We start from the raw sequence: 13238 nt of genomic DNA, 5'->3' as shown, positions 1-13238 counted from the left end.
ATGGAGAATCAATCGGTGAAGACTGATATATCCCTAAGCAAGAATTATACCACTAAACCACAACACCAAACCATTCGTTCTTGTTGAGTCTGCAGCTGACAAGATAAATTATATTACTATTGCTATTAGTGCTCCGCCGACTCAATTTTCTGTGTCAATGTTTCCTTTGTAGTGGAGCAGAGTTCTAGTGGAACTAGGTAACTAGGCACGTGTGGTAGGCTAAGCCTCACAAGAAATCAGTTCATTGGTGCATATAAATTATGCCTGTTTCTTCCGGCATATATTCGGGTAAATACTGGATGGTTGTACTCCCTCATTCGCAACTTCATGATTGGGGCCATTTTGCAACACCACATTTCGAAAATAACTACAGTACAACTGTCACCACATCCGAACCACTTATATTCATTGAAGATATCCCTGTCTTTATTATTGGAGCGCAAGGATATTTCCATCGTTGTACTTCATAAAGTCTGCAAATCATACGTGAATGCCATTGCCGGTGCGGAGTATGCATTCAGGCTATATATCCGTCCCACTCTACACTCTGCCTCCAAAGTTGGGAGAATTCACCCATTATGTATTGGGAAATTTTGCGGAATTACGTCTTCAATGAACAGGTAATGTGAACTCAAAAAGATAAGTATAAGGATACAATGGTGCTACTTTGTGGGAACGTTTCATTGCTTGTATATTGCTTGTATATTTGTTTCGTGGTTATTTGAAGTACACACCACCAATATTTCATTATGTTGATATACTTCAATTTATTTCTTATTGCTGTGTGGTGGATACAAGGTATATCTGCTTTAAAAATCGGAAGCATCCAGAATGCCCGTATCAAGGTGCACAAAAGAGAAGTTCTACAAGATTTGGTCAGTAGTTTGCACTGCAAATTCCAAAGTAAGAATTTTAATCCGTAATATGCGTACAGGTGTCTTGGGATGAACACTCGATTCTCGTTCGTGGTGAACGTATTATGATATATTCCGGTGAAGTCCATCCATTCCGTATTCCATCTCCAGGATTATGGCTCGATGTTTTTCAAAAAATCAAAGCCATGGGCTTCACTGGTGTATCGTTCTATACATATTGGGGATTACTTGAAGGCAACCCTGGGCAAGTAATAACAGATGGAGTATTCAGCCTTGATGAGTTTTTCGATGCTGCTACGCAAGCCGGAATTTACTTGATTGCTCGTCCTGGTCCATACATCAATGCAGAAACAGCAGCTGGGGGAATACCAGGCTGGGTACTGAGAATCAAAGGAGTCATAAGATCCACTGATCAGGATTATCTTGATTCCACTCAAAACTATGCTTCTACGATTGGCAAAATTCTAGCTAAAGCACAAATCACAAATGGCGGCCCGGTTATCATGGTCCAACCTGAGAATGAATTCGCGTCATGGCCTGGTGTTACTAACTTTCCGAGTCAAATGAATAAAGATTATATGGCATTTGTGGAACAACAGCTCTTGGATGCAGGTGTTGTAGTTCCTTTTGTTGTGAATGACAATTTGAATATTGGGAATTTTGCACCAGGAAGTGGGCTCGGAGAGGTAGATCTTTATGGAATTGATGCTTATCCTATGCGTTATGATTGTGGCGATCCATATATTTGGCCAACTTACAGATTCCCGAAGACTTGGGAGATCAGCCATGCGAATTACAGTCCATCGACACCCTTTACAATCGGTGAATTCCAGGGTGGAGGTGGAGATGGATGGTAGGCTCTGCAAAATAATTCAACGTACTGACCGCTAATATATAATTCAGGGGTGGCGTTGGAGAAGATCGATGCGCGATTCTCACCAACAATGATGCGATCAAAGTGCAATTCAAGAATACTTACAGCTTTAGAGTTGCAATATTCAATGTCTACATGGTAAGATCCATAGCGTCTTATTGAGTTCTCCGCTTTGATTAACCAAGCTTTGAAAGATATACGTGGTACCAACTGGGGAAATCTTGGGTACCATGGAGGATACACCTCCTATGATTACGGAGCATCAATTACCGAAGATCGTCAGGTCTGGCGCGAAAAGTACAGTGAAATGAAATTGGAAGCAAACTTCTTGAAAGCATCCGCTGCTTACTTGACAGCTACGGCTGGACATGGTGAAAATGGTACTTTTGGAGTTCCGGCTGAAATTGCTGTAACCCCATTGTTTGGCGCTATCAAAAATGGCACTAGAACCAATTTTTACGTGGTCCGGCATGCAGATTTCACGTCCCTCACAAGGACATTGTATAAGTTTACAGTTACTACATCTCATGGCAACATTACAATACCTCAGCTTGGTGGATCGTTGGTCATGAATGGTCGAGACTCCAAGATACACGTCACAGATTATGATATAGGAGGAATAAACATGATCTATTCGTCAGCCGAGGTTTTCTCATGGGCCAAGGATCACAATAATGGAAGAGCCTTGATTCTCTATGGTGGAGATAAAGATAATAGCGAAGCTGCTTTTCCAGTCTCTCTTGGTGTGCCTGACGTTGTAGAAGGCCACGGGGTTGATATTCGAAAACTTGGTGGAGCTTGGGTACTTCAATGGACTGTAAATCAAGAGAGACGAGTTGTCCAAATCGGAAAGTTAAAGATTTATTTATTGTGGCGAAATGAAGCATACAATTATTGGTCTCTGGAGCTGGAAGCACCGGCACCAATCGGCAACCATACATCTCCATCGAAATCATCGATTATCGTCAATGGTGGCTACCTCTTACGAACAGCTAGTATTGAAGGAAAACAACTTAAACTTACGGGGGACATCAATGCGACGACTAACTTTGAAGTTATCTCCACACCTACTGAAGTGACTTCACTTCTTCTCAATGGCAAACTACTCCAAAGCGGAAAGGCAAAGAACGGAAATCTCCAAGCTCACATATCATATTCCCCTCCATCCATTAGTCTTCCCAATTTCTCAACTCAACAATGGCACTACATCGATTCCCTCCCCGAACTTCAACCTCACTACGATGATTCTCTCTGGACACCATTAGACCACACAACCACAAACAACACCTTGAATCTCACAACTCCCACGTCAATGTACGCCAGCGATTATGGTTATCACACCGGTTCCCTCATTTATCGCGGTCATTTTCTCTCCACCGGCAATGAAACCACATTTTTTATCAACACAACGGGTGGCGCCGGGTTTGCTCATTCCGCCTGGCTCAATTCTACTTTTCTAGGCTCCTGGGTCGGCAGTGGTGGGAATCAAACATATGCTCAAACATTCCCACTTCCTTCCCTGAAGTCTGGAAATCCTTACGTCTTCACAGTATTAATAGATCACATGGGTCAAGATGAGGAAGCCCCGGGAACTGACGCTATTAAATTTCCTCGTGGATTCCTCGATTACTCTCTCTCTTCACATCCTCAAACCGACATTACCTGGAAATTGACTGGAAACCTAGGTGGAGAACAGTTCATCGATAAAACACGAGGGCCTCGAAACGAAGGAGCGATGTTCGCAGAGAGACAAGGATACCATCTACCAAATCCGCCAAGTGATGCGTTGGAAGTAAGAAATCCAGTCAGCGACGGAATAGACAGCGCTGGAGTGGGATTTTTTACTACGAGGTTTGAATTAAATATTCCAGAAGGGTGGGATGTGCCGCTTGGATTCGTTTTTAATGGGACGGGGACGGGGACGGCTGGCAATTATAGAGCTCAGCTTTTTGTTAATGGGTGGCAATTTGGAAAATATGGTATGCATCTTCCTTATTTTCTCCTGTTTCCTTTCATATTTATCTTCTCCTCCCACTTTTCGCTTCCGCATCTTTTCCCCCGCCTTTCATGTCATCATCCTAACCCCCACCTATAGTAAATAACCTAGGCCCGCAAACACGCTTCCCGGTTCCTGAAGGAATCCTTAATCACCAGGGAAAAAACACGGTAGCATTGACTCTCTGGTCTTTGGATAGTGAAGGAGCGAGTATTGGTAGATTTGAATTGGTTTCTAATGCAACTATTTGGAGTGGATATCGAAAGCCGAATTTAGTCGAGGGGAGTGGTTGGAGTAGGAGAGAGGGGTATTAGAGAGGAAGGGGAGAGGACTGAGTGGAGTAGGCTGTGTCTAGAACATTACTCTAGGTAAATAGAGGACTTTTGGTTCTGATATCGAGCTCTCGTGTACTGGGTCAATTGCGAACAATGGAAGTTCATTGCATATATAAACTGCACGACATTGAGCAATCCTTATCTCATATCACTTTCTAGCATCACAAGTGTTTGTCCCATGTATTAGTCACTCCTATTCAATACAAGCTATATAGTTAAACTCACACAAGACTCAACAATAACTAAACTAATCCGATTCATGCACGTCCATGTTAAAACGAGAAAGGAAAATAGGGGACATAAATCAACGGTTTTGAAATCAATCACCTAAATAGCATTCACACCGTTTCTTCTTGCTCCAAACTCACACATACTTTCTCTGTCTATCGTGACTGGAGTTGAGATTTGTTCCGGAGAGAATGCTGGAATATTAGTAGCTATCGAATTTGATATTTACAGATCTCGTCCCGCGATCTTCCGGGAAGATTTGCTCGAATGTAAGTAGCAACGAGGGAAAATGATATATTATTTCAGCGAAGAAGAAATTTGTTAGGAAAAAGATCTATCGTCATGCAGGATACTTCACTCGTCATTTCTATGTATATTTCAGTGCGGGATTTGGAGTGTTTCTATCACTGTGATGTTGAGACTGAGCATCATCACATAAATCCCTATCCTGACTTTAAAATTCCAGTACTGATATAGCTCGTGTGTACGTTACGTCTAACAGCGAGTATTTCAATAATTACGAATCCATAGAGAGGTATATGAGGAGGTATAATTCCATCGATGAGAGCTTGAGTATAATAAATCAAGAAATAATGTTAGGTTACTGTTCAGTGCTTCGGTGGATTACGATATTGATGCTCATGGAATAGTGGGAAAGAGTATAATGATTGCCCGCAACATAATTTAAGCATTGATACAATTATTCGTTGACAAAATACAGACAATGACAAGACAGCTCAATAACAGCCACTATCTTTTCCTGAGTCCGACTTCTGAATTATCTCCAAATTTTTCATTCTTCCGACTGATCCTGATAAATCAATTCTCCCTTGCCCTCCAAACGTAAGGTGTGTGTCCATCCCTACACTCGCAACTCGCGCGTACGCGAATGATCCAGGGGCTCACAACTTGGCATTTCAATGAAACGCATGGGATATTGAATCAGTGCCTACGAGGAGAATTCAATAGTAAGGAAATATACCTCTCCTAAGGTGCCCTTGAGATTTCATCTCCGACAAAATATGTGCTGCTGACCGAACATTATATCCATGACCTGGAAAATAGATGGGATGATAGGCTTTTATGAATTCCAGGCAAGCCACGGTAAGCTCCGCATATAATGATACACCGTTCGTTATATTTCGACAACATGCGACACGGAAACAATAATGAGACACCGGTACCCACCCACGGTAAGAGGAAAATTACGACCGGATGTCCATAGAGAAGATCCCTCAACACCAAAATAATGGTCATTGGAAAACGCCTCATGTATCCATTTACCATTCCATCGGCATCCATTTATACGTGTGTACCACTTGGACTCGTATCGCCATGCAAAGAAGGGAAAGTTTTTGAGGAATTATCAAGGGCGAACGGGTAGCGTGGTTCCACAACACTTTTCCGTCCAACATACACTTATGCCAAAAGGAAATGAAGTTGCGAATAAAAGTGGGAAAATGGAATGGAAAGGGTAGGCCGTTATGCAACAATAACATCGAAGCAGGTGCGAAGATTTCCAGGGCTACGGAACTGGGTCGCGGGTTTGTACTGCTGTATTACTGAATTGGAGAAGGTATCTGGTGCACAGAATATGCAGGTTACCGGATCCATTTGTTCAGTCGGAAGAGGGGTCAAAATGGTAACGGAAGTGCCTCCGTGTTTTCTAGCCAAGATCGATGGCCTCTAACAATTATGAAATTCAGAATCAGAATCCAACTTGAATCCCGACAGTGAGAAAACTTCTCCAGACGGGGAGCATGAATATGAATACCGCTTCGTGTTTTTGATATTGGGCGCGCAGATGACAATCATTTGAAGATCTCACTTTATTGTGATAGGGATCATCCATCACAACTATCGGTAAGTGCTGAAGAATTATAATTTGTCTGGGGAAGGAACAAACAAGGTGTGACTGATTGGAATATGTATCAGCCCGAAGGATTTTCACAGCGTTCAAGCAATGGGCTCGTCATGTGAGACTATTTTCATCTCCATTATTCGGGATAACAAGGATAGTAAGCAATCTTCAAGCCTCAAATGCATTCTTGTTTAATTTCGAAATATGGTCTGAATCATGATCATCGGTCAAGAAGGCCGCCTTAAGCAATCCCTAGATGTGAATCATTAACTGCCTGTGGCTTGTGGACTAAGCGTGTACCTGGAAGTTTCTGAGGCTCTATCCACCTGGATCTAATGGGATTTCTGACCTGTCATTTTTTGAATCTAGTATACCTTGCTTGCATCAACTTTATGCAGAAAGGAATGAATCGTTTATTCACCCAGCGAAGTGATAATGTATATTTGGAAACACAACCTTGGAAAGTATGAATTATATCGTAGGCAGCAGAATAGAAAGAGGATGATATCAGAATGAGAACGATGAGAAGGAAGCAGAACATGCATAGGATACGGACCGCTCTTTGGAAGGCAGAAGGAAAGCTAGGGTGTCTGGATTTCTTGGACTTTGTGCGACGTCGCTAATGTAGGTCAGAGTTGCCGGCAGGATGAAGATTGCTGGTTCCATGACTTGGCTGTGGCTCTTCTTCTTCCTTTCGCTGGTATCTTCAGCATACCATGAAAGTATCGTAACAGTAAATAATACAGTGATATCATGCAGGTGAGCAGTTCGAGGCAAAGATCAACATGAATAGCTTCATCCCTCGAGCATGCCCATCAAAACCTAGAAGGTAAATCCCAATCCCGGGCGCTCACCGTAGTGGCCCTGTTGATCTTGTGCTAATCATGATCTTCCAGATCGTGCTCTATTAATCATCATAATTCATCGCGAAAATTGATTGATGTGCATGAAAGACCCATGGAGACTTCATGGGTCTGTATGTCCGGTATTTTCGGTAGATGTTATTCCATTTTCCTTTCTCAGAATTTGGGAATGGAGATCAAAATCTTGTGAACACAACATAATGCAGGTACGAACATAATGAGCGACCTGCAGATACTGAAGGTAAAATAATGAGGCCGACCGACCGTATCAGTCAACATTAAACAAATCAAAACATTTTGATGACAGCCATGAACGAAGCATGTTTGAATACAGTAATCAATCTCACAACAACTCACCTAGAAACCAAGGACAAACTTGGTATAGCCGTGCCGCTCGTGTTGATATTCACGACTCGGCCTCCAATCAGCTCTAGCCATAATTTTTCCATCCATCGGATCCTACCCATTTCCTTCGACTAATACCAACTCCCGAAATTTCGGTGATAAACAAAAGTTACGCGCGATGATAGTCATCAAGATCTTCTGATAGGTTGTATACCACCATACCTTTGCAGATACATAGGTACAGATGATATGTTCGCATATACTTACAATGGCGATATGGAAAGGCGCAGGTAGCATTACCGTATGATAACCTACCTACCTGTTACTTTGGTACGAACGACTCTTGTACCTGCATGTCCCCCAACAGAAAGTCCCCCAACTCCTCCCCCCTTTCTCCCTGCATTTTCCACTGCCAATAATGGCCCCCGACCTTCCACGTGGCCGCTCAGACTCCTTTGTGTGAAGGCTTTCTCGGCTTTCTCTGTGTCCTTTCCCAGCTTCATAATTTATATGACTTCCTCGGCTTGTGTTTTGCATCTCGTACAATTTATGGAGAAGGAGGGAAGTACATGGGATTAATCATTGAATGGACCCCACCCACCATTCTTATTACATCGCTTTGGCCTCCACGCTTAACTTTGGGGAGATTACAGATGATCAGACGCGCAACAGGATAATGATGAAATTTTCTGAATACTTTAATCTCATTAGAGACCATGAGAGAGATATATTGCGTTGCCATCGCCGTCGCCATCGGTGTTAACGGTATTGCAAAAAGATTGTTGTACCCTAGGTCTAGAGCCTACGACAGACACTTGAGGGTTAAAGCGTTTAGCATAATTTTGAAACCAGTTATGCTCGTCTGCGTTGGTCGTTTTTGGTCCCTTGGTCCCTTGGATTAAAATATGTCTTAAAAGGCTACGGAAGAACGGAATTATCCTTTCTTCCTTTCCCCAGTTCAACAAACCCCTGAACCACGAGGTTTGGTCGGCGAACATGCTGTTGATTCATTCCTGGGTTTGCATTTCTTTTTGCCCAATCAGGCACCCTAAAAACATATCCTCCCATATTCGAATCATAGAATGAACCTGTGAACCCATAGAGAGCTGGGGGATATCTTCATCGCCCCATTATGAGCCGTGTTCAAGAGGCCGCTCATATAAAAATCTACAGCAATATCAAAAAGTTCCTTTTGTTTTCGCAATCCATAATCCCCGTTGCCACGATGGTTCTCCATTGCAATCTGCGTCTTGCAGGGTTGACTGATAAATCGAATACATCAAGATTCAAGATTGATTTTCGACGAGGGATATGCGGGAATCAAGGATCAAGCATCATTAGAGACATTTAAGAACATGACCCTCGAAAAGGAACCTTTCAAAGTATTCTTGCCCAGCGGCAATACTCAACTCCAGATAAAACAAATGAAATCTTTTTGCTAAGTAGTACATACGGAATACCAAACATAGAGATCACGGCAACTACGGATCAGACAGCGGACCGAAGTTCTACTTCTATACACCCCAGTCGTACATACACCAATTAAACTCATCAGAGCAACGGATGTCACAAGTTACAACTCCTCGCAAACTCGCTTCCCCCTCTTGGGGACTTCACTATTCCTTATTCAGGGACACGACCGTATGAATCCCCCTTGTACATTATTTTCCTCTTCGCACCTACTTGCATAAAAATTCCATCGCGCGCGCCAGCACGAGGCCAACTCCGAACCAGTCCGACAGTCGAAAAAAATGATTGTGTGTGAACCGTGATGAAAAGAGCCAGCGAGTAATGAGCAAGAAAGGAGATTAAAGAACAAGCCTACGTGCGGCAGCAACGTTGATATCCCAAGTCAGACTCAGACACCAACCAACTGTTATTTTGAAAGACAAGTACTGTTCCGTACCCGCCTCTGCACTGCAATGCGAAGGGAAAGCGTTATGCTTACTTGAAATTGTCCGAAGGTTGATGGCATACTAATACGCCGATTCTATCGTCTAAATGTCGGTCGCAACGTAGAAAAAGCAAAGCGAAAGCGATACTAAGAAAGAAAGACTAGAAGCGCCCATCACAGAAAGACAGCGTACAGTATTAACGCTAAGGAATTCAGTGTGGTAACAAAGGTCAAAGGTATATCTCCTCCACGTTACGATCATGATAATGAACTTTTGCTACCCCATTTCCCAATCCGGCTTTTCTACGCGACTTTTGGGGTCCAGCTGAATTGCAAATTCCTGGGAAAAGTGCGATACCTCCAATCGAATTTTCAAAGACGCATGTATTGTTCTGACGTATTATGTTATTTATACTATAGTTTGTTTTAATTCTTTTGTATATCTTGCATTCTTTTTTTTTATCATGAAAACGATGAAGTAAGTGCAGACGTATATCCTAATTTCGGCTTCTCCCACATAGAAAGCCACATGACGATCACCTGGAAATCAAAGAGGCTGGAATACTGTAGTCTGTAGCCCCCTTAAAGGAAGAGGTACAGGACCTTTCTAGAGCTCCTGTGGGCACCCTACCACCCTGACTCTGGTGCTGGCGCTGGACTCTCGTGGCATTCGAGGATGTTCAGAATAGTTCCCGTTGAAAATGCGGCGAAGCGAAAGCGTAAGATTCTTAATTGCACATCTTATTAAGGGTAGAATTATCCAAGTTAAGTTCGTGATTTGCGTGATTAGGGAGAGTTTTCTGGGAATACGTCCCATTGGTCGTGTCTTATCAGGGAGATGCAAAGGAAAATATCTTCGTGTTTTTTGTCATCTTCTCCGGGCTCGGGTTATAGAAAAATGTTTTGATTGTTCGTGCTTCTGTCCCGCGAAGGAGGGGGTTGGGTTGAATGTGGTGGTTCGCTGAGTATCGCTCTTCCCCGTACGAATTGGAATTGATAAAACGGCTTTCATGTTCAGTTGTTAAAAGCTTACAGGTAGACTACTGCACATACTAGTTGTCCTGACAAATCGCCTTTCAACAACATATTTCAGCCAGGATTTGAACTATGATACGTTAACAAACCTTTTTTTCTCTCAGGTGAAAATAACATTCTCAGAATGCTACGCTCAGACAGCACAAATTCTCCAAGTTATCCTGTGAGCCTGCACATTTCAGCAGTGTGGTAGACCTTTTTGTCTGTTGGCTTGCATATGCATAGTGGGGACCGAAAATAGCTCTCGCTGTACAACCTTGTAACTTTTTATGCTATCTTCAAGGGTAGTTATGACTGCTCCGTGATGGCAGTGCAAAACAGCAAGTTTCATGCTGCTTTTATTTTTCATGTGTTAGGCTCAGGAACCGTCTATTAGCTACGGAAGCACCTTTGGCAGTGGTAAGCTGGCACCAATTTCTGGGGATCTTGGATAGGAAGATTGGATGAACGAATACGATAGCTGACGGGTGATCAGCACAATACTTGACGGCATGATATCATATTCGCCAATTTATCACGATCAGATTTCCATCCCATCTCATCTCTTTACCAGAGAAAAGGATTGATCTTCTGGTCATTATCGTAACTGTACGTGGGGAAGAAATGGGGAAATAAAATTGAGTTGGACTTTTAGTACTTCTAGGAAACCCTCATCTGATAATGACCACCAATCATCAAGGGTACCTCTCTTCTCAAGGCTTCACACATCCTTATTCTCCTAAGCACTTGAATTCGGCTCTAGGAACTCGGCCTACTCTCCGAGATGCTGGGTCAAGCTATTTCGAGCCTGTTGGTCCAGGTTAAAAGCTCGAGTAGGAAATTGACTGACAACTTTGAAAGTGGCGAAAGGTATGATCTGTTTCTTTAAACCCCCATTTGGTCGAGATTGGGCGAAAAAGGTCATCTGAATTGCTTCTTCTAGGTGCGAAAAGCTGTATCCTGAGAAATTAGAACGTATCTCGATTGCGTCGCACTGTTACCCAGAACATGGATACTAAAAGAGGGTGGGTAAGCTTTGCTTGCTGTGCGAATGATTACTTACGATGGCCTAGTTGAGGATCATGAAGGACTAGTAAGGTAGGTGCTTAAGTGCTTCTAGAGCTAGGAACCTTGCTCGTACCTGAGTTGGTGTGATCCGCCCGGCTTTCTGCAGGTGCGAAGTAAAAGAAGCGAGTGGACTTAGCCACTAAGGAAGAGATCGCAGAACAAAAGGAACAACAATTCTGGTCAAAAATCAAAATAATAATATCCAAGTAATAAATGCTTACGACGATATCTCACAAAGTTGAGAATGGTACGGAGACCCTCATAAATGGATAGTAGGGTAGGGTTAATTCTATGACTGATAAACTCAACCACTTCCGAGTTGGAAATCGACGTTACTTGTAAAAGTCCACTGCCGAAGCCTAAATTCTGAATCTCTCCGGAATACAGTACACTCGTTTACTTAGGAATCAACCCACTTTGTATCAGGGCGCAGTTGATATCATTAAAGGTGTTTGTTTCGCCTCGAATACAGTGCTCTCTTTCGCTCTCGGTCTCTCTATGGATCATATCAGATGTTGTTTTCCACGCACGGTGCAGTTGAGGGTATCCGAATGACATGGATAAGCTATGGAAACTTTGGAAAGGGACAAAACTACTGTGGATAAGTATGGAATAGATTTGTTTTTGCAGTCAAACAATCAATCTCATACCTATAGAAATGGCGGAGGTAGGAGGTTTGATATGTGAAGTAAATACGAAACTTCAAAGTGAGCCCACCATCATCGCAATGATCATTTATTCGGAATCATTCTCATGATCCAAGGAATGAATCAATATGAATGAGGTTGATTCAGGGTAAAGTGAGGGTCAAATAGTAGAATTAGCAAGGAAGTCAAGATGCAAAGTAAAGTAGAGTAAAGTAAAATAGAAACCAAATATATTCCGTATGGAGATTGCCCTTATCCTACATAGGCAAATCATTAACCGAGGCGATGAAGGGGTCAATCCCACGCGCTGAATCTCAGGCCCCCAAGGAATTCCAAGTAGATATCGCAAGAGATAAAAAAGAAGGTAGGAGAGAATGTCCCGGGGAGTAAACCCTTGCCAAGCCACACCAGTGATTGTGGTCATGTAGGTCAAGTCAAGGAGTTCCGGGTCAAGGTTAACAAAGTGTTGCAAAAACAGCGAGGGATTACAATTGTGCCCCTGTTGTTTTTCTTAGGAAAAAAGCACAGGCTTTTTGTAGGCTTGTAGGCTTGTAAGCTTCCTGTACCAACAAGATTATAGATCGCTCATCAAGACAAACCCCCCCGTATGTACATACAGATACACCACCGAACAACCACCAAAAAGACGAGCAGTACCCAGTGAGCTCGAAGTGGTGAGCAACACATCCTATACCCACTCACACCACACCAGGAAATCCACAATTTATTTACAATCCATACATCTGAGCTATAGTAGTAGTACACTAGCAACCTAAAGCACCTACCTACCTACACATCCATATCCATACCCACCCTTCAATCCATATCTTACTTTTACTACCACCTACTTCAGATCAACGACTACCACACCTCTCTTTCCTTCCTTGAATTGCGCGAGCTGCTCCTTCTTCCACCCTTCCCGCCCCTCACTCTGACACTTACAATCACTCGTCCATTAAACTCCACTTGCGTGTCTGCATTGTGATATATATATATATATATATATATATTCATTGTCTTTTCCGCAATTGTATAATATCATCTTATCCGCTGCGTTAGAGGATAAAAGAGAAAGAGGTTCGATTAATTTTTGGCATGAACGCTCAGGTACCAGTCAAATACAGCCACAGATCCGATCTGCAGCCAACCTACTGCTAAAGTCGCCTTAGTCACAATTAACCACCCCGTTAGTTCTTCCCCCTTCCCTTCACACACCAACTTCTCCAATCTTTTTTCAT

The 13238-nt window shown here is 42.8% G+C and overlaps 1 protein-coding gene across 1 annotated transcript; it reads left to right on the top strand.

The window, feature by feature from the left end:
- The first annotated feature begins 577 nt into the window (after positions 1-577).
- Positions 578-4327, top strand: EAF02_004987 (uncharacterized protein). Its single transcript, XM_038901035.1, has 5 exons — positions 578-875; positions 935-1728; positions 1779-1887; positions 1913-3728; positions 3845-4327. Exons 1-5 carry the CDS (start codon positions 750-752, stop codon positions 4057-4059), a joined length of 3060 nt encoding a protein of 1019 aa, XP_038759547.1. The 5' UTR covers positions 578-749; the 3' UTR covers positions 4060-4327.
- Positions 4328-13238: the final 8911 nt, after the last annotated feature.

This window comes from Botrytis sinoallii (genome assembly GCF_014898435.1).
Source record: "Botrytis sinoallii strain Bc 23 chromosome Unknown BSIN_007, whole genome shotgun sequence".
Classification (NCBI taxonomy): domain Eukaryota; kingdom Fungi; phylum Ascomycota; class Leotiomycetes; order Helotiales; family Sclerotiniaceae; genus Botrytis; species Botrytis sinoallii.
The sequence above is the reverse complement of the archived record's forward strand: the minus strand, read 5'-3'. Positions and strand labels throughout refer to the sequence as shown.